At 46.3% G+C, this 17,557-nt stretch overlaps 7 protein-coding genes across 7 annotated transcripts in view; 5 read left to right on the forward strand and 2 right to left on the reverse strand.

The window, feature by feature from the left end:
- LOC126565552 (troponin C) overlaps positions 1 to 17,557 on the forward strand; it is a 400,267-nt gene that overhangs the window by 79,741 nt on the left and 302,969 nt on the right. The gene's annotated exons all lie outside the window — the stretch shown is intronic.
- LOC126565160 (F-box/LRR-repeat protein 15) lies at positions 234 to 1,454 on the forward strand. The gene is made up of 2 exons (XM_050222308.1): positions 234 to 1,044; positions 1,129 to 1,454. Exons 1-2 carry the CDS (start codon positions 350 to 352, stop codon positions 1,307 to 1,309), a joined length of 876 nt encoding a protein of 291 aa, XP_050078265.1. The 5' UTR covers positions 234 to 349; the 3' UTR covers positions 1,310 to 1,454.
- Positions 1,611 to 2,438, reverse strand: LOC126560475 (nucleolin-like). The gene has a single exon (XM_050216433.1). The coding sequence runs from the start codon at positions 2,436 to 2,438 to the stop codon at positions 1,611 to 1,613; it is 828 nt and encodes a 275-aa protein (XP_050072390.1).
- LOC126564217 (zinc finger protein Xfin-like) lies at positions 2,706 to 5,306 on the forward strand. Its single transcript, XM_050221198.1, has 3 exons — positions 2,706 to 2,888; positions 2,970 to 3,091; positions 3,494 to 5,306. Exons 1-3 carry the CDS (start codon positions 2,706 to 2,708, stop codon positions 5,304 to 5,306), a joined length of 2,118 nt encoding a protein of 705 aa, XP_050077155.1.
- LOC126564455 (cell division cycle protein 20 homolog) lies at positions 6,447 to 8,303 on the reverse strand. The gene has a single exon (XM_050221516.1). It carries the CDS (start codon positions 8,301 to 8,303, stop codon positions 6,651 to 6,653), a length of 1,653 nt encoding a protein of 550 aa, XP_050077473.1. The 3' UTR covers positions 6,447 to 6,650.
- On the forward strand, positions 9,142 to 12,170 carry LOC126564008 (zinc finger protein 850-like). Its single transcript, XM_050220906.1, has 2 exons — positions 9,142 to 9,345; positions 9,411 to 12,170. Exons 1-2 carry the CDS (start codon positions 9,142 to 9,144, stop codon positions 12,168 to 12,170), a joined length of 2,964 nt encoding a protein of 987 aa, XP_050076863.1.
- On the forward strand, positions 14,551 to 16,548 carry LOC126564277 (serine/threonine-protein phosphatase 2A 56 kDa regulatory subunit gamma isoform-like). The gene has a single exon (XM_050221278.1). It carries the CDS (start codon positions 14,551 to 14,553, stop codon positions 16,525 to 16,527), a length of 1,977 nt encoding a protein of 658 aa, XP_050077235.1. The 3' UTR covers positions 16,528 to 16,548.

A 17,557-nucleotide genomic window follows, 5' to 3' on the forward strand; every position in this document is an offset into this window, starting at 1 on the left:
TAATTTCAATTTTTTATAAATATATTTTCTCCTTTTCCTTGCAAGTTTTTTGCTTTCTTAACATTCCTACGCGTGCGAGCTGCGAAATAATCCCCCCTTGTCGAGCAAGGTTGTTACACCGTCTGCTTAAACGTCAAATTGGCAGCCTTTTTTTTTGTATGGCTGCGCTAAACAAAATCAAAACATTACGTGCAAAAAGGAAAAAAGCATAGGAGAGCCACAAGTTAAGTGCGCGATAGTAGAACGCATATTATAAATGCTGCTGATAGTGGAAGAAAATAAGCATACTAGCAGCCATCATCCACCAAAGTCCTGCCCAGCGCCGCGTATCTGTCCCGTCTGATGTTCAATGGCGGACAGCGATCACCACAACGATAGCGATGGGTTGAGTCTGTTCGATATCGTCTGGGAGGATGTGCTGTACGTGAAGTTGTTTCCGCTGCTCTCGTTAAAGGATCTGTTTAGCTTACGGTGCTGTTCGCGGCTGGCCAAAACCTTCGTCGACAATGGTTTGCGCCGGCTGCGGGAGATCAATTTGTCTGGGAACAACTCGCCCCAGCTGGAGCTGGCGTTCGCAGTGCTGGCCGAAAATTGTCGTAATGTGCGTGTGATTAATGTGGCGCGCTGTAACTGGCTGCAGGACAGTGTACTGTGTCCGCTGCTCAAGTTTAATCATAAGCTGACAAAAATCAATCTAAGCGACTGTCTGAACATAACGCCCCGTTCGATGCAACCAATCATTATCGGCTGTAAGCAGCTTACCACGCTGAAGCTGTCCCATTGCCACTGGCTGACGATTGGGGCGATGGAAGCGCTAACGCTGCACCACACCAAAATCCAGGAACTGGACATTTCCCACTGTGCAGCGTTGAACGAACGGTGCATTACGGTGTTTCTGCTTAACTGTCGGATGCTGCAAACATTGTCGCTGTCGAATGTTCCCGCGGTAACGGACAATTTACTGTTGGCCATTGCGAAGCATTCGAAGTTTATCAAAAACCTTAATCTGGTCGGTTGCTACCTGATAACCGATCGAGGAGTGTTGTAAGTGTGGAACCCGGGAGATGGATGGATGGACAATCGGGAAACAACTGCCTATTAACATTATTCGTTGAAATCCTTTTGCAGGGCTATTTCTATCTGCTGTAAGGAACTGGAGTCGCTGATGGTGCGCGAATGTCCGCAAGTAACGGAGCACAGTCTGGCGCTGCTGCGAGGGCGCGTATTCATCGATCGACCGTGCGTTTACCAGGCGGATATGAATATGGTTCCAAACATGGGCTTTCCACGGTTGTTTCTACAGGTGTAGCTAGGCTTCGCTCACCGCCATAATACTGGGATAATAATAATTTACATGGAAAAGGGTGTGATAGTTATCATAATATAGTTAACAAACGTGACATGTATACATACATATATAGAAATTGCACGCAGCTCGCATTGTACATATATAGAGAGAGTGTGTGTCTATTAGCGCACGCAGTTAGGGACGATACTTACGCAGTTACTTTGTGTACAGACAAAGGGAGAAAAGGTCGTTTAAATTTTAAAACAAAATACACGTAATTTATTGATTTCGTCTATTATCGGCTAAACCAACAATGAACGACTTATTTTGCTTTTTTGTCCTTCTTTTTCTTGCCGTTCTCATTGCTGCTCGATAGCTTCTTATCGGGTTTACTCTTTTGAGCTGCTGGTTCTACTACTTTCTTTTGCTTTTTGCCTTCCTTCGTGTCTTTTTTGTTTTTCTGTCCTTCACCGGTTACTTGCTTTTTTCCTGACTTTTCATTTTGATCCGGATCCTTATCTTGTTTGGCCTTCTTGCGGCGCGCCAGCTTTTGCTTCTTTGTTCGAAGCTTTTTCTTCTCCTTAAGTTTCGCATCCGAACCAACAAACTTTGATCGTTCCACAATAATGGCATGCCCGCCTAGTGTTTTCCCATTCAGAGCTAATGCTTTCTCTACCTGCTTTGCACTGTCCAGCAGGACCATCGCCAGTCCCTTGCTTAGTACGCGCTTCGTTAGGGTACATTTGCCGACGCTGGCAAAGAATTTTGCTATATCAGCATCGGTATGGGTAGCTTTCAGATGCTTCACGCAAACAGTTCGCTCCAACCGAGCCGAGAGTGGTTCCTTCGGTTTCAGATTTAGTTCCGGCGTCTTTTTCGTTCCATTCGTCTTTGCCTGTTTCTGTGACTTTTTCGACTGTTTAGCCTGTTTTTGGGGCTTGCTTTCCTCCATCTCCTCGTCATCGGAATCATCATCATCCGGCGCAATCGATTCATCATCCTCTAGCTCCATCAGTTCGTCGTCGTCTTCCACCTCACTGTCCAGCATATCGTCGTCTTCTTCGACATTGGCGTTCGTTTTCTTTAACGCTGCTTTCTTCGTGACCGGCACATTCTTTATTGATTGTTTAGACTTGCTTTTTACACCCATAATTGTGGAAATAGCGTATTTTTAACTTAACAAGCACAAACCCCCGTTCGTACGCGCTTTGCACGTGTTGATGGATTGAGCAAATTTCAGGAAGTGTCAGTGGCGTAGTGGCGGGATCGAGCAACGTCACTATAGTGCAGGTGTGCCATCCGACAATTAGCTTCGTAAACAATCTCTACCAACCTTAACGTTTGTTGATGAATTGTGTTTGCTTCTTTCTGTGCAGTTAGTGTGTTTATTTTTCCGCAAAAAAAATCTTTACGTAAAATGTCTTCAGTAAAACTCGAATCTATTGTTCCACCAGCGGATAATGTGTTCAGGTGTCGTATTTGCAGCAAAACTGTTCACTCTCAGAAAGCATTATGTATCTTCTCGCTGCTGGATGGTACCAAGGAAAAGGATGCGACCAAAACAATCGCAGAGATGATAGGAGAATTCGCCGATGTTACGGTATTGTTGGCATCCCTTGCGTTTCCGATAGCTTCTCGGATAAAACATTGAACATGCTTGGATGTTCCTGTTTGCTTACAGATCAATGCCGAAGATGATCGGTCCAAATTCATCTGCACCTTTTGCATGAAGGCAGTCGAGGGAGCTGCCGAGCTACGGCAGCAGATCCGCACCAGCGAGGGAATGCTATCGACCATTTTAGAGTACGTAACCTGCATTGCTCTTAAGTACCACAAATAGTGATAGGTTCTGGAACACACCCACGGTTCCGATCCGGTTTCGGCTCATGTGGTACCAGTTCCGATTCTAAGGAAATGGAATCGACGGTTCCATCCGGGAATGTTGGAACCATCTTTCCTTTTATGTCAGCGTTTCTTATTTGATTTGCATTTTACCTCGGCCACCTTTCGTAATTAAGTCTGAGTTCTATTACCTTTGTTATTTTTTGTTTTGTTTGCTCATTGTGTCTTTTTCTGATCTTGTTGTTTCCTAGGTTTAATTATATAAATATAAATATTAGGTAGATTCAATCTTTGATGAAGATTTGTACAGCCGTAATGGCAAACAAATTTAATTTGAAATAAATAAATGACTCTTGCCTACAGGTCGCTGCAGATCGAAAGTCTCACCGAGCAAGACTATCGGTGCGAGTATCTGGAAGAATTTAAAGATGAAATAGAAACCATTTCCCAACCCAAAACGACTCACACGGAAGATGAAACCTCTCAGTTAGATGACCACACAAAGCAACTAAACCTTCAACTACTATCCGACGATGACATGGATTCACTTGAGGATGATATACCGGAGCAGGGCAAACACCCGTTCGTGATGCCCCAGCCCGACCTGATTGGCATTCGGTTAGAGTTTGAAAATTTTGAATATTTAGAAATCCGCGGTGAACGTTGCTGTGGCTGTGAGCACATTGCAGCTTGCCGCGATGCGTTAATGGAGCACGCAAAGGAAAAACATTCACAAAAGTATTACGCCGACAGTAGCTACACGTGTCCTACGTGTTATGGAAAGTTTGCCACCGCTGACGCGCTCGAAAAGCATCAACAGTACTATCTGTACAGTGATGTGTTTCTGTGTACAATTTGTCAGGAAGCGTTCAATTTGCAAAGCCATCTAATGCGCCATTTAAAGGAAAATCATCAGGTACAGCAGCAAGCGGGAAGTGAGCAGAAAATGGAGCGAACGCCACCAAAGAGTGATGAATTAAATTTGCCCCTCACAACACTACCGGATGAAAAGTTTATCAAAGAAACGCGCGACTATCCTCAGTACCGGCTGTACTGTGTGTCCGGCGAGCGGTGCTGTGCATGTGGCGTTCATTTAACAAATCTCGAACAGCACATCACCGAGTACCACATCAATATGGATGACATGCTGGGCACGGATGAGCTGCGGTGCACAATTTGCCGGCGAACGTTTGCCACTCGACAGGAGCAACTGTTGCACGAGGAGCGACGGTTAAATTTGAATCAAATTTATCAATGCAAACTGTGCCACGTGCTGTTCGCACGGAAACTACAACTGATAAAACATTTTAGAACTTCGAGTAAAAACCATTGCAATGGATTGGTGGAAACTATAGCGGAAAGTATAACGTCCAACGCAGAAAAAGGTGAACCAACGGCGGAACTGGTTCCCGCCAGCAGGATGAATTACTTCTGCTGTTGCTTTTCACGCTGCAAAGAAGAATACGCCTGCGAGAAGGATCTGCTCGACCATGTCGTTAAGGTACACAGTGGAAGAAGAAAGGAGAACGAACACAAACTGGGCACGCAGCAACGAGCGAACATGAGCGAACACCTTATCTGTCCTGTATGTCGACGATCCTTCGACAGCGTGGCAAAAGTTACAAAGCATCGTACGTACAAGCTAACGCTACCGAAACAAACCTGCCGTCAGTGTGGGCAAATTTTCATGAAAGCAACCGGTCTCCAGGAGCACCAGCTACGGGAACATCTGAGCCTGAAGCTACAATTTGGTTGCGACGTGTGTGGCAAACAGTTTGTTACACGCTCCACACTGAACAAACATCGGCAGGTGCATGAACCGTTTCAAAATTATCCCTGCTCGGTCGCTGGCTGTGAGGTGCGGTTTCGCAATGAGCAGCTAATGCAGCGACACTATCGGAATGTGCACATGGAATTGAAGGCGTACGAGTGTGGTTACTGTGGCAAAATGTACCGCACGAAGGAATCGCTCGATATACACGAACGATCGCATACGGGAGAAAAACCGTTTGGCTGTCGGCACGCAGGATGCAGCAAGCGGTACGCACATGGATCGGACCGGATGCGACACGAACGATCGGCCCATACGGGTGAGAAACCGCACACGTGTCCGGTGTGTAAGATGGGATTTCTACGCAAGCGTGAAATGCGATTGCACATGGAAAAGGTGCATTGAGTGGGAGCAAATAGTTGAGTCTGTAGCGCCAGACCAGGGCGCCACCTGGCGGAAAATATATGTAGGTTTAGCAGGGAAATTGAACTTGGCGGGCAGGAGACAGGGACAGCGAATGTAAATAGTATAGGACAGCTGCACGTTGCACTGCGCTTAAAAAAAGTGTTGGCGTGCTCTACAAAGATCTCTCTCACTGTTCCCGCTACGCATCGAGCTCGCCACTTCCCCACTTAGCACCGCGAGTAGCATACGAACTAAAAAGAAGGTTTAAATATACTCCATCGAACCGAACCCTAAAAGTTTAATAAACCACTAATATATTTACACTTCATGTTTGTCTTGCAAATCCTTTTTGGGGCGGTTTTTTCACTTAGGTTGTTTGATATCTATCTCACAAGGGTAGGTCGCGAATCCTTTCCCAGGAATCCCAGAGGTCCAGAGCTGCATTCCTCCATCCACGGCTACATCAGATCTCCATCAGATTCGATTATCTATTGTATGATGCTGGAGTGTTGGAGATCGCCGGAATCCAGAAATGGAACTAGCAGAAATCCTCTACCTCCTCTTCAAGACACTCACTGTTAACTACTTCCTCCGGTAACCAGGTACTTTATCTTCGTGACATTCATCCTTAATTCAAGCCAATCGACCCTTTAGATCGCCACCGACATTCTTGTTGACTCTTGTTCGCTGTAAAATATTGCAGTTACTGTTCATGGACAGATACGGGTTTTAATATAAGATAAGAGTTCGTGCCTCAGAAACGCTTGCAAGAACTGTTATAATAGTTCTTCTAATGAGGTCTAAGCATCGTTCATTCGGAGAGTTATTCTGAGTGGAGAATTTTGCTCACCCTTAAGTATGGATCAATGGATAGAAAGAGTATGGATTACAAATGGGGTTAATATGTCTTTTTCCGTTTATTTGTAGAAGCTCAGAGTTTGAGGGAGAGGGAGACGAAGACCAAGGATCTCAGGGATATCTCTAGACATATCTTCCATGTTGAACCTTGCTGTACTTGGGAGCGTCCTTGTGGTGAACTAGTGGCGTCCGCCATCTATCTATCGCGCGCTATCTATCGGTCGTAAATACATTAATTACACATCCATCAATTATTGAAATAATCACAAGTTTATTAACGGAACACATTCTACCATTGAGTACAATAGTCAAAATAAAAAAATACACATTAAAAGCATACAGAAACTAATCTACTACTACCTTATTACGTCTTAGCACACGCAATTTTCAGTCATTTCGTATTCCAAACTACGGCACACTTGCAAGAAACCATTAGCATTTGGTTCCATTCACCAGGAATTGGGCAAATCGCTTGCTGTCAGCGATCTAACGCATGCTTTGCTTCAGTAGGCTGGGCTTTTCCCGGACACCCGACTTTTCCTTCTTCGCTAGCAACGGATCTGGTGTGAAACAGTTCCACAGACGCAACGTTTCATCCGCCCCGGCACTCATCACCGTGCTACCGTCCGGGGAGAGGGCGATCTGCAATACCCGGCCCGTATGTCCCATCAGATCGGCCTGTTTCATCATCGATGGATACTTCCAGATCGTTAGCTGATTGTTCACGTAACCGTGCGCCGAGATGAGTTCCTTGTACGTTTTGGAAAACAGTAACCCACAAACCTGTGATTTGGTGTCGACCGAGTTCATCAGATGTCCGTTCGCTACGTTCCAAAACTTGATGGTACGATCCGCTGTACCACCCCCACTGGCCAGTACATTCGGTTGCCAGGGACACCATGCAAGGGCGCGAATGGCTGCCTGATGCTGATTGAACACGTGCAGTGGTTCTCCGTTGGCATGTGGTGATCCGTTTGCTGCTGACCACACGTGCACCATGTTATCATTACCACCGCTGGCCAGATATTTCCCATCCGGTGACCATTTTAGCCCACAAACTTCCTGCGTGTGGCCCTGCAGTACACCGATGTTGTGCTGCCGTGTCCTCACGTCATGATTTATGATCGTACCGTCCCGACTTCCGGAACACAGCACGTACGAGTTCCACGCCAACACACCGACCCGTGCCGAGTGTCCGTTCATCACCCGGAGACGCTTCATGTTTTCACAATCCCACAGCTCCACCGTCCCGGCACTGGTGCCGACCGCCAGTATGTGTCCCTCGTGGATCCAGCTCAACGAACAAGTATGCTCGTTGCCTTCGTTTTCGAACAGCATCTCGATCGTACCGGTGGCTGCATTCCACAGGTATACCGACGGTCCCAGCGCTACCGCAATCACATTATCCATGCTCCAGTCCATCAGGTTGAGGTAGTAGTCGTTCATAATTTCCGGCGCATCCAGTATGCGTTCCGGTGCGTTGGGAATGTAGCGACTTCCGCTCTTGGTAGACATGGGCGTTTTCACCGAATAGATTGCCTTCAGCGGATTTACATGACCTTCCGGTGGTTGTGGCACTTTCGTGTCGTAGGATAGTACTCGCTGCTTGCTAATGTCACACCCGTTCAATGCTTCTGACAGACTTTTTATCCATTCGCTTTGCTTCGGACTCAGCGGTACGCTTGTGGCCGCACCACCCGAACCGCTTTCCTCGTTTTCCACATCTTCCTCATTACCGAGTGCGCCCTGTTTCACGATGTAGTGTCCGAGATCGAAATCCGTCGCCGTGCGACTCGGTATGAAGCGATCACCACCACCCGGTTGTCCTTTACCTTTGCTTGGTGTTTGGGATGATTTCTTCTTCGAGGATGTTACCTTCGTTTTGATGCCATTCTTTCGTGGTGTTTTCATCGAATTGCCCGTCATCGACAGCTGCAGCGTATTGTTCGCATTGCCGGTCATGGACACGGACAGCGTTTGCCGAGCGGACGTGTTTGCCAGCACGCTGCTACTGTTGAAGCTGGTGGATGCGGCTGAAAGGTTAAGCTTACGCTGCCATCGCGGTACGGGCGCTTTTGCATTTTCACCATCCATCGTAAAGATGCTGTTCACTTCGTTGAGATATTTAAATTGTGCCATTCTTGTTGTTTTCTTCGGTCGTGCGGCGAATGGAACATAGAGGAACAATGGAAAAGAATTCAAGGAATTTAGCGAGAAAACAAAAGGGTTGGGAAAGATTCTTTACCTGTCGCGGATGGTGAGCGTTCGTTGCGTTCAAAATTAAGCGCAAAAGCTTTCAGTTCAAAATGGAGGAGATGACGGGATACGTTTGGCAGCTGTTACGATGGTCAAGGCTTTTACAGATGAGTAGTTCTCATGAGTCGCTTGGATGACACAATTTTGTTCTTTTCAGCACAGTTTGACAAATTCAATTTAAAAATCAATAATTTGTTCTGTTTTTTTTTCAATAGTTTTTCCACAACTTTTTCCCATTACTCATTCATTTTTCCATTCCATATCATTCATTCCATTCATGACTCATTCAAATTTTCAGCAAAATTCAGTTGTCAAAAGTTCCAGAAGTTTCTGTATTGACCTCTCGTTTTATCATAACTTTCTGTTGTTCTAATTTGAGTAGATTTCCCCTTTTGACCCCGTGATGGGTTCTCTCAGGAGTTATTGGATTTACACATGTAACCAGTCCCTATTAACAAAATGGCCTTAATAAGCACTACTAAGGTTCTTTTCAATACAAATGGCTGTGGCCTTAGTAGTGCCACAGTTGGCGGTTTCACAAAGATTTTGTCAATAGGGAGTCCAGGTGTATAGTTACCTTGTGCAATCTGACATTTTGGTCCATTTGTTTGTTTACACAATTTCAGTCGCAAAGAAAAAATCTACTCGCTCGTTTTCTACTAAAAAGAGTACTCTTTTTGTATATTAAATTGCATACAGAGGCATATTCATTATGCGTCAAATGTCGAAACGTAGAAAAATCTCTAACGCGGATATGAATGAAGTTGCATCCACGTCCGAACACCACGGTGACGGCGAAAGCATCCACACAAAATGCTGTATCTGTTCCAAACATCCGAAGGGCAGAAGCTTGCTCGAACTTTGTACGGTTGTGGAAAGCGACCGAACCATTGCTTCCATCGTCGAGCAGGTGGCCGGCATTAAGGTAAGTATCCGGATTATATTTTCCTTCTTCGCCAGTAGTAAATTATTATGCTATTCTTTTTGTAGATAAAACATGTTCAAAAAAGCATTTGCAATGCTTGCTGGACAAAGATACAGGCTGCGTACACAATACAGAAGGAAATTAGAGACTCCGAATGTATAGAAGAACAGGACATGCTGGATGATTATGAGCTTGACGAACAGCTCGATTTTAAGGATGAATTCAACACAAAACACACTGATGACTACGACGAGGATCAGGTGGAAAATGCGGAAGACGTCATCGTCAAGCAGGAAACTGCACACCCCGACGATGAATATGTAATCGAATATTTGGAAGAAAATGTGTACGATAACGACGAAGAACAAGGCCGGCCTGCAAATGACAACGATCCAGACATAGCGATTGAAATATCAGCTAATGAAACGTACGAGGAACCAACCGAGGAGTACGGTAAAGTGACGCGCGTATTTAAAATGCCCGTTGCGGCAACGATCGTCAGCATTACGATGCACGATCAGTACCGCGTAGTTGAGGTTACGGGAGAACGTTGCTGTGGCTGTAGCTTTGTGGCCCAAACACGCAAAGAACTGTTGCAACATTCGGAAACGGTTCACTGCGTTGAAATTAACGATCACGGAGACTATTGCCCGATTTGTTTCTACAAGTTTGCGACGGATCAGGAGCTCGAGCAACACATCCAAGAGTTTAAGGCGAACAAGATGTATGTCTGTTTGCGTTGCAACTATTTCTTTAACGTGCGTGGCCATCTGATCGATCATATTGCGAGCTGTTACGAAGCTGGTGAGACGTCGTCAGCAACGGGAAATGGTTCGGTAACAATCGAACGTATCTCGAAGGAGGAGGAGGATGAAGATGACGAGTATTATCTGCAACAGGATGCAGCGGATGCAGAAGATGAACAAATGCCGTCACAATCGGATGGAGGCGGTCACACACAAAATGCATCGGATCCGCGTGTGATGCACCGATATAGAGCCCTGTTCGAGGAGATACTGTCGAACGACCAGCTATCGAGCCCGCTAACCGAATTGGAACTTAACGTCCAGGAAATACAAATAACTGCCCAACATGTGTTCGAAACATTCAAGTATGTCCGGTTACGTGGCTTACGTTGTTGTGGATGCTCTTACACCTGCTATTCAAGCGCTCTCCTTCTAGAGCACGGAAAAACAAGTCATCCGATGATGGAAAGCGGCGGCGCTGTTGGTAACCCATCCTGCCAGCTGTGCTGGACCCGGTTCCCAAACGAAACGGAACTTGTAAAGCATTTGTGCTTTTTCACCACCAAACAGCTGTTCTTCTGTACGGTTTGTGACGAATCGTTCCTCAACCACGAAAGCTTACGCCACCATCAGCTGCACAACGAACAACACCGGGACCAGTTGAACCAACAGTTCCAACAGGCCGGTATCGAAATGCTCGAACCGTTTGTCGAACTTGATCAACCACCGATCGTTGACGAGTTGGGAAAATTGTTGGCCGAAAAGGTTAGCTACAGACCTAAAATAATACGCTGTATTCCGATGCCGGCCACACGATTCATAAAGAACAGGACAGAGTACAACAACTACAGCACACTTACCGTTGTGGGTGAGTATTGCTGTGGCTGTGCCAAATTCTTCGATACACTCGCCGAACTCCGGGTACACGCCAAAACGGAACACTATCTACCGCTTGACTCGAGTGCCCAGCTTTTCGGTCATCAGTGTGAATTCTGTTATGCCGTTTTTGATTACGAGCGCGGACTTTTTATGCACAACGCTTGCCGTCGCACGAAGGAAAAAACGCTACATGAGTGCAAGCTTTGTGGGATGCTTTTTTCGAAAAAGTTTTGTCTCGCCCGGCACATGCAATCGGCACCGAACCATCTGTCGCGGTTAATTGTCGATGCAAACCTTAAGGTGGATCGGGATGAGGAACGAGAGGAAGATTCGGAGGCATCCAGCAGCGCACCAGTCGAAGCAATTGAATCGGATCCACGTGTACTGGAAGCGTTACAACTACACCGTTCGGTTGAAGAGAAAGGCTTGGAAAGGGTTGGCCATCTCGTGTGGTATCACTGTTGCTTTCCGAAATGTCCGGAAACGTTTACCAGTGAGGAAGCGCTGCTAGCTCACGCCCAGGACGAGCACAATGGGCAGCGGCGTGAAAACAACCACGAACGTAAGGAAGATACGAACGTGTGTCCTGCCTGCTGTAAATCATTCCAAACCTTGGCCAAGCTGATGTGGCATCGAGTGAAACGGTTTGTTCCGCGTAAATACCCCTGCAAACAGTGTGATAAAATATTCAACCAATGGGTAAAGCTAAAGATGCACGTAGAGCTCGAACACAACGGAACACCGCCCAACTTCCCCTGCCCACAGTGTGGCAAATCGTTCATTGTACGGTCGCGGCTGAAAGCTCACCTAAAAACGCACAGCGAACGGAAAGAACATGCGTGCGACGTGTGTGATGCTTCCTTTCACAATAAGGGACTACTGAAGCGTCATCGTCGGGCCCTACACTCCACCGAACTACTGTTCGAGTGTAAGCACTGTTCGAAAAAGTTTGCCGTAGTGGAAAAGTTTAAAATTCATCAACGTGTACATACTGGCGAACGGCCGTTCGAGTGTACATTCTGTCCACGAACGTTTCTTCACTTTTCCGACCGCAAGCGGCACGAGATGGCTACCCACACCGGGGAACGACCGTTCAAATGTAAGCTCTGTACGGCGTCGTACATTCGCAACAGGGAGCTGAATTTGCACATGCAAAAACATCGAGTGGATGGTAGCGGGAAAAAGTCCATTAAACAGTAAGAGTTTTTGCTTTGTAACTTAAGAATCGTGCGTTCATAAAGTAATGAAAGTAAAGGCTGTAAAAAGCCGGCGAAGCGTAATTTGCTGCTTAAGTGCTGTTTAAAAGATTTGGGAACTTAGTAACTCTTTAGCAGTTAGAAATAAAGCTTTCATCGCCTGTTTCTACCAATACGATTCAACAGCATTCAAACGCTCAGACGTGGCAAACGAATAACTAAAGATTGTTTACGAAAATGACGGCCTTCAGGATACTCTTCAAATTTCATTTTCCAAGATTTTTTTTCCATTTATTTAGACCGGCTTTAAGTCTCTGACGGCTGGTAGAGGCGAAGAAGGCGCCGATCTTCATATGGCAGAACCGAAGTTCAAATCCCATTCGAACCCCGTAGTGAGGACTGACTATACAACTACATAGTATCAGCTGCCTTCCAGGTAGTAGCTTTGCAAGCTGGCGAAAGTCTATGCAGATGGAAGGGGAATCCTGCCTGTGTCGAGTACGCCAGACCTAGACTAGACTTAGATTAATTATTTGTGAGTTGAGATGATCATTGCACTCGATTTCCTTTCGCTTCTGATCACGTTTATTAACATTTTCCGTCGCAGTTTAGAACCAACATGTTTTATTGGCGTTAGTTAGTAAATCCTTCAACGAATAATGAGGTTATTAGGAAAATCCTTTACCGGCAAAACACAAAATTTTATTGCTTTTATTAAGGATTTGTAACTCCTGATGTTCGGCATGCTAGTCCTAGCTCTTGCAGTAGATGCCACGTCCAAATGTGGTGATTTGTGCGCTAGTTTGATAGTTAATAGTTGGTCACGCTTACTTTTTACCACTATTCTATGATCGTCTTTATCACGGAGCGACACCGCAAATCAGTTACATCTGGAGATGAGGAAGTATCTCCATGAACTTCCAGCTTCTACATCCATGAAACATGTTAATAGTACGATCAAGTTACTCATTTGATCATAAGTCTAAATAAAACTAATCTGGGCGTGTTTGGGATGGATTTAAAATTTTCAAACCGCTTCCTTTTCGTCCAAAGCCTGCAAACTTCTCGACCCGCCCTTCTAAACGCACCAACCGCTTCGTCACGAACTGTCAACAACGGACGGAACGAAACGGTGTTGCTGTCATTGCCGAGTGTTTTCTTTTCGTGCTATTGTGTGTGCGCTCCCGTTTGCAAAATGCAAGCAGCCTAGAAAAGAGAACAAAATCCTGCATCTATTTGATCCACTTCTTCTCACTTAACCCGATTTTCCACACCCGCCCACCCCGGGAAAGGGAGCACTGAAGCCGCCAACGAGAGTTTTTGCCGTGGTGCTATAGCGTAGAGAACTAGTGGACCACGGGTGCACGGGTGTAGTTTTACAAAAATTTCCAGCTTCACACTTGACCAGTGTGGCCAGTAACTTGGAGTCTGTGTGGGTCTAGTGGGTGTGCGCGCGTGTGTTTTTTTTGTGCTGTTAGTAGGTTGCACTTCACGTTCTTCGAGTGTCCGGTTCCCGTTTTTTCCCGGAACGTCTTCCAACACACACCCAGCATAGAAAGGGACAGATTGAGAGTGAGAGAGCGGGCGGGAGCGTACCGACGATAGTTGCGGAAAACAGATTGCACGACGAAAGTGGTGCCAGCAGCGGCAGTGCGTACGGACCGTGTGTGTGAATATCGTCGTGTGTGCACGAAATTCAAAATATCTAAAAAGTGAAAAAAAAAGGTTGCGGCATAGGTCGGCATAGAAAGCACTGGTGTACGTAAGCGAGTTTTGTGAGTGTGAGTGATTGTATGTGTGCGCAGCACTATCACGGCGGATCGTGGGAAGCGAAGCAGTAGTCGCTGAGGGGAAAAGACGCCCCGGAAGAAAGAGGAGTGTGTGAGTGCGTATGTGTGTATGCAAATGTATTGACGAAAGCATCGCCAATAGTGCTATAATAATCGATTGGATGTGTTCGGTGTGATTGTTTGCCTGGGAGAGGGTGGGCCGACAAACGGATTCGCGGTGCGTTTAGGCCGTCCGGCACAAAGTGCAGTACGTACGATCGATCGATGTAAAGTGGGTGTGTGAGTGTGTCCAAGCAAAGACGTGCTTCCAAAGGCAGCAGCAGCAGCATGCCGAAAACAGACAAATGACGGTCACGAAAGCAAACAAAATAAGTCAACTGCTGCTCTAGTGGGGATGGTCGTAGTAGGCGCATAATCGTTTCCCATCGACACTCGTATTTTTTTATGTTGTAACCCGTTCGCGCTACACCGCAGCATCAATCATAGTAGCCACAGGCCCTTACCTCTAGATCACACAACTACACAGTCCCCGGGTGGCAAGAAAAAGTTGGAAAGGCGGGGAAAAAAGGGGAAAAGAAAGAAGCATCCACAAAGATGACACTGAACGATGAGAATGGGGCCGCAGGCGGCAATAATGTTGCTGTCACGGTAGCAGCAACTGGAACGGGACTGTCAACGGCGACGGGAACCGGATCAGATCGACCGGGTGCGGTTGGTGGTGTGGCTGGCGGTGGCACAACCGGCACAAATAATGGGGGCAACGGTGTGAGCAGCAGCAACAGCAACAACAATAACAACACCGGCACGGTTCCAAATGGCGGTAGTAGCAATGCGACGACGATTGGCAATACAATTAATAATAACAACCTAAATTCTAACATCATCAACCCAGCGGCAGCAGCTACTACGACGGCTACGTCACTAAGCAACAGCAACATCAACAACAATAGTACGACGAACGGGACGGGACAAAACGGGAAGCAGCTGTCGGGGGCGGCTGGGAGTCTGGAGAAGCGCCCGGGTGGCAGTACCAACACAACCAACAGCGGAAGCAGCGGAACCAGCCGGTACATCATCCCGAAGTACTACGAGATCGAAACGTTGCCACCGCTAAAGGATGCGGATCCATCCGAGCGGGAAGATCTGTTCATCCAGAAGCTCCAGCAGTGTTGCGTCCTGTTCGACTTTTCCGAACCGCTGAACGATCTCAAGTACAAGGAGATCAAGCGCTGTGCGTTGCAGGAGATTGTCGAGCATCTAAACAACCAGAGCAACGTAATAACGGAATCGATCTACCCGGAAGCGTTCAATATGGTTGCGATCAATCTGTTCCGTACGCTGCCACCGTCCTCCAACCCGAACGGGGCCGAATTCGATCCGGAAGAGGATGAACCGACGCTCGAAGTTTCGTGGCCCCATCTGCAGTTTGTGTACGAGCTGTTCCTACGCTTTCTCGAGTCACCCGACTTTCAGCCGAACGTAGCGAAGCGCTACATTGATCACAGCTTCATCCTGAATCTGCTCGAACTGTTCGATTCGGAGGATCCGCGTGAGCGCGATTTTCTCAAAACGGTACTGCACCGGGTGTATGGGAAATTTCTCGGCCTGCGTGCCTTCATTCGCAAGCAGATTAACAACATCTTCTACAAATTCATCTACGAAACGGAACACCACAACGGGATTGCGGAACTGCTCGAAATCCTTGGCAGTATTATCAACGGTTTTGCCTTACCGCTAAAGGAGGAGCATAAGCAATTTCTGCTCAAGGTGCTACTACCGCTGCACAAGGTGAAAAGCTTGTCCGTCTACCATCCGCAGCTAGCGTACTGTGTGGTACAGTTTCTCGAGAAGGATGCCAGCCTAACGCAACCCGTCATCAAGTGTTTGCTAAAGTTTTGGCCAAAAACGCACAGCCCCAAGGAGGTGATGTTTCTGAACGAGTTCGAAGAGATACTGGACGTGATCGAGCCGGCCGAGTTTCAGAAGGTGATGGAACCGCTGTTCCGTCAGATCGCGAAGTGTGTGTCGAGTCCACACTTTCAGGTGGCCGAGCGAGCGCTGTACTACTGGAACAATGACTACATCATGTCGCTGATATCGGAAAATTCTAAAGTCATCATGCCGATCATGTTTCCCGCGCTGTACAGCAACAGCAAAACGCACTGGAACAAAACGATCCACGGCTTGATCTACAACGCGACCAAACTGTTTATGGAGATGAATCAGCTGCTCTTTGACGAGTGTCACCGGAAGTATCAGGCGGAGCAGGAAATGGAGCAGGAAAAGCTGGCCCAGCGGGGTGCACTCTGGCAGCAGATGGAAGATTTGGCCGCACGAAACAGTAAGTTATCGCTGTACGATCATGAGCAGCCGGGCGGTATGAGTCGATCAGCGGGTAGCAGCAGCTTTAACCATCAAAGGCAGATGAATGGCATGATGATGATGATGGGGGACGGGAATGGGGGGAATAATAATAGTAGTAACAATAATAGTAGCACAGGACCGGCGGGATCCACCGGTGGTGCCGTGTACGATCGACGGACGACGATGATGCAGCACGGTAGCACCTAAGCGCAGCGCCTGCCACCAAGTGGCTTAAAAATCCGCTAGTAGTAGTAGAAGAATGATCCTGGATATTCTCTACATCCTGAAAAACTTCCATTTCTTTCCTTATTAACAACAAAAAAAAAAGCAAAAACCAATAAAAAACAAAATTATACTTTCAGGAGAGAGAACAATCGCGCGAAAGCTTACGAACAAGAGCTATTTGAGGAAACGATTCTGCGAGAAAAAGAAAATAGTTTTGAAGCAAATTGTGAAATGAAAGACAAAAGAGAGTCGGTAATTGTACATACATACTACGCTGAAAAAGGAAGAGAACGAGTGTAATAGGACCGGAACATGGAGTCAGGACTTTTTGTTTTTGTATTCGGCAGGACACAATTGTTCGAAACACTTTTTGTTTGACATTCTTTAAGGATGGTGGCTAATAAAACAAAAACGGGGAACACATAAGAGTTGTCCCGCGCACATCAATAAGAGAGTAGACAGATAGCTCTCACAGAATATTAGCATATCGCGCGTATTTTTGTTTCTTCTTCTAAGACGTATCAATTGTTATTAGTTGTTTCAATTAATGGTAACTACTAGTTGTACCACCTCTGACTAACGTATGCATTGAAGAAACTGGTTGGGTTGGCGACTGGCAATTTGCGATTGAAAGACCTCCAGTAGAGAATTATCCTTTTTTTTTTAAACTTCATATTTCTTCTCTTCTGACACCCCAAATCTTTCAGGTATCGTTCTCTACTTAATACTTTCTCGATACTTAACAAGGGCATCTGCTTTCGATAGCTACTTTGTAATCAGAACGAAAGAAAGGCTCAGAAATACGTACCTCAGGAACGTTAGGTCATTGGAGACAAATTAGTCATCAGCTTGATGTTGCGGGATGATTGGATGTCAACTCTCCTTCGTGGAGAACGTATTGTAGAAGAGTTTTCCTACTTGTTGTCCTTTAACTTTTAATATCTCACTTCGGAATTAATACAGAAAAATGTTTGTTATCATCCCAAGCCTAGCAGCTCCTGTTAAAATGATG

The sequence above is a fragment of the Anopheles maculipalpis genome, chromosome 3RL (genome assembly GCF_943734695.1).
Source record: "Anopheles maculipalpis chromosome 3RL, idAnoMacuDA_375_x, whole genome shotgun sequence".
In the NCBI taxonomy this organism is placed as follows: domain Eukaryota; kingdom Metazoa; phylum Arthropoda; class Insecta; order Diptera; family Culicidae; genus Anopheles; species Anopheles maculipalpis.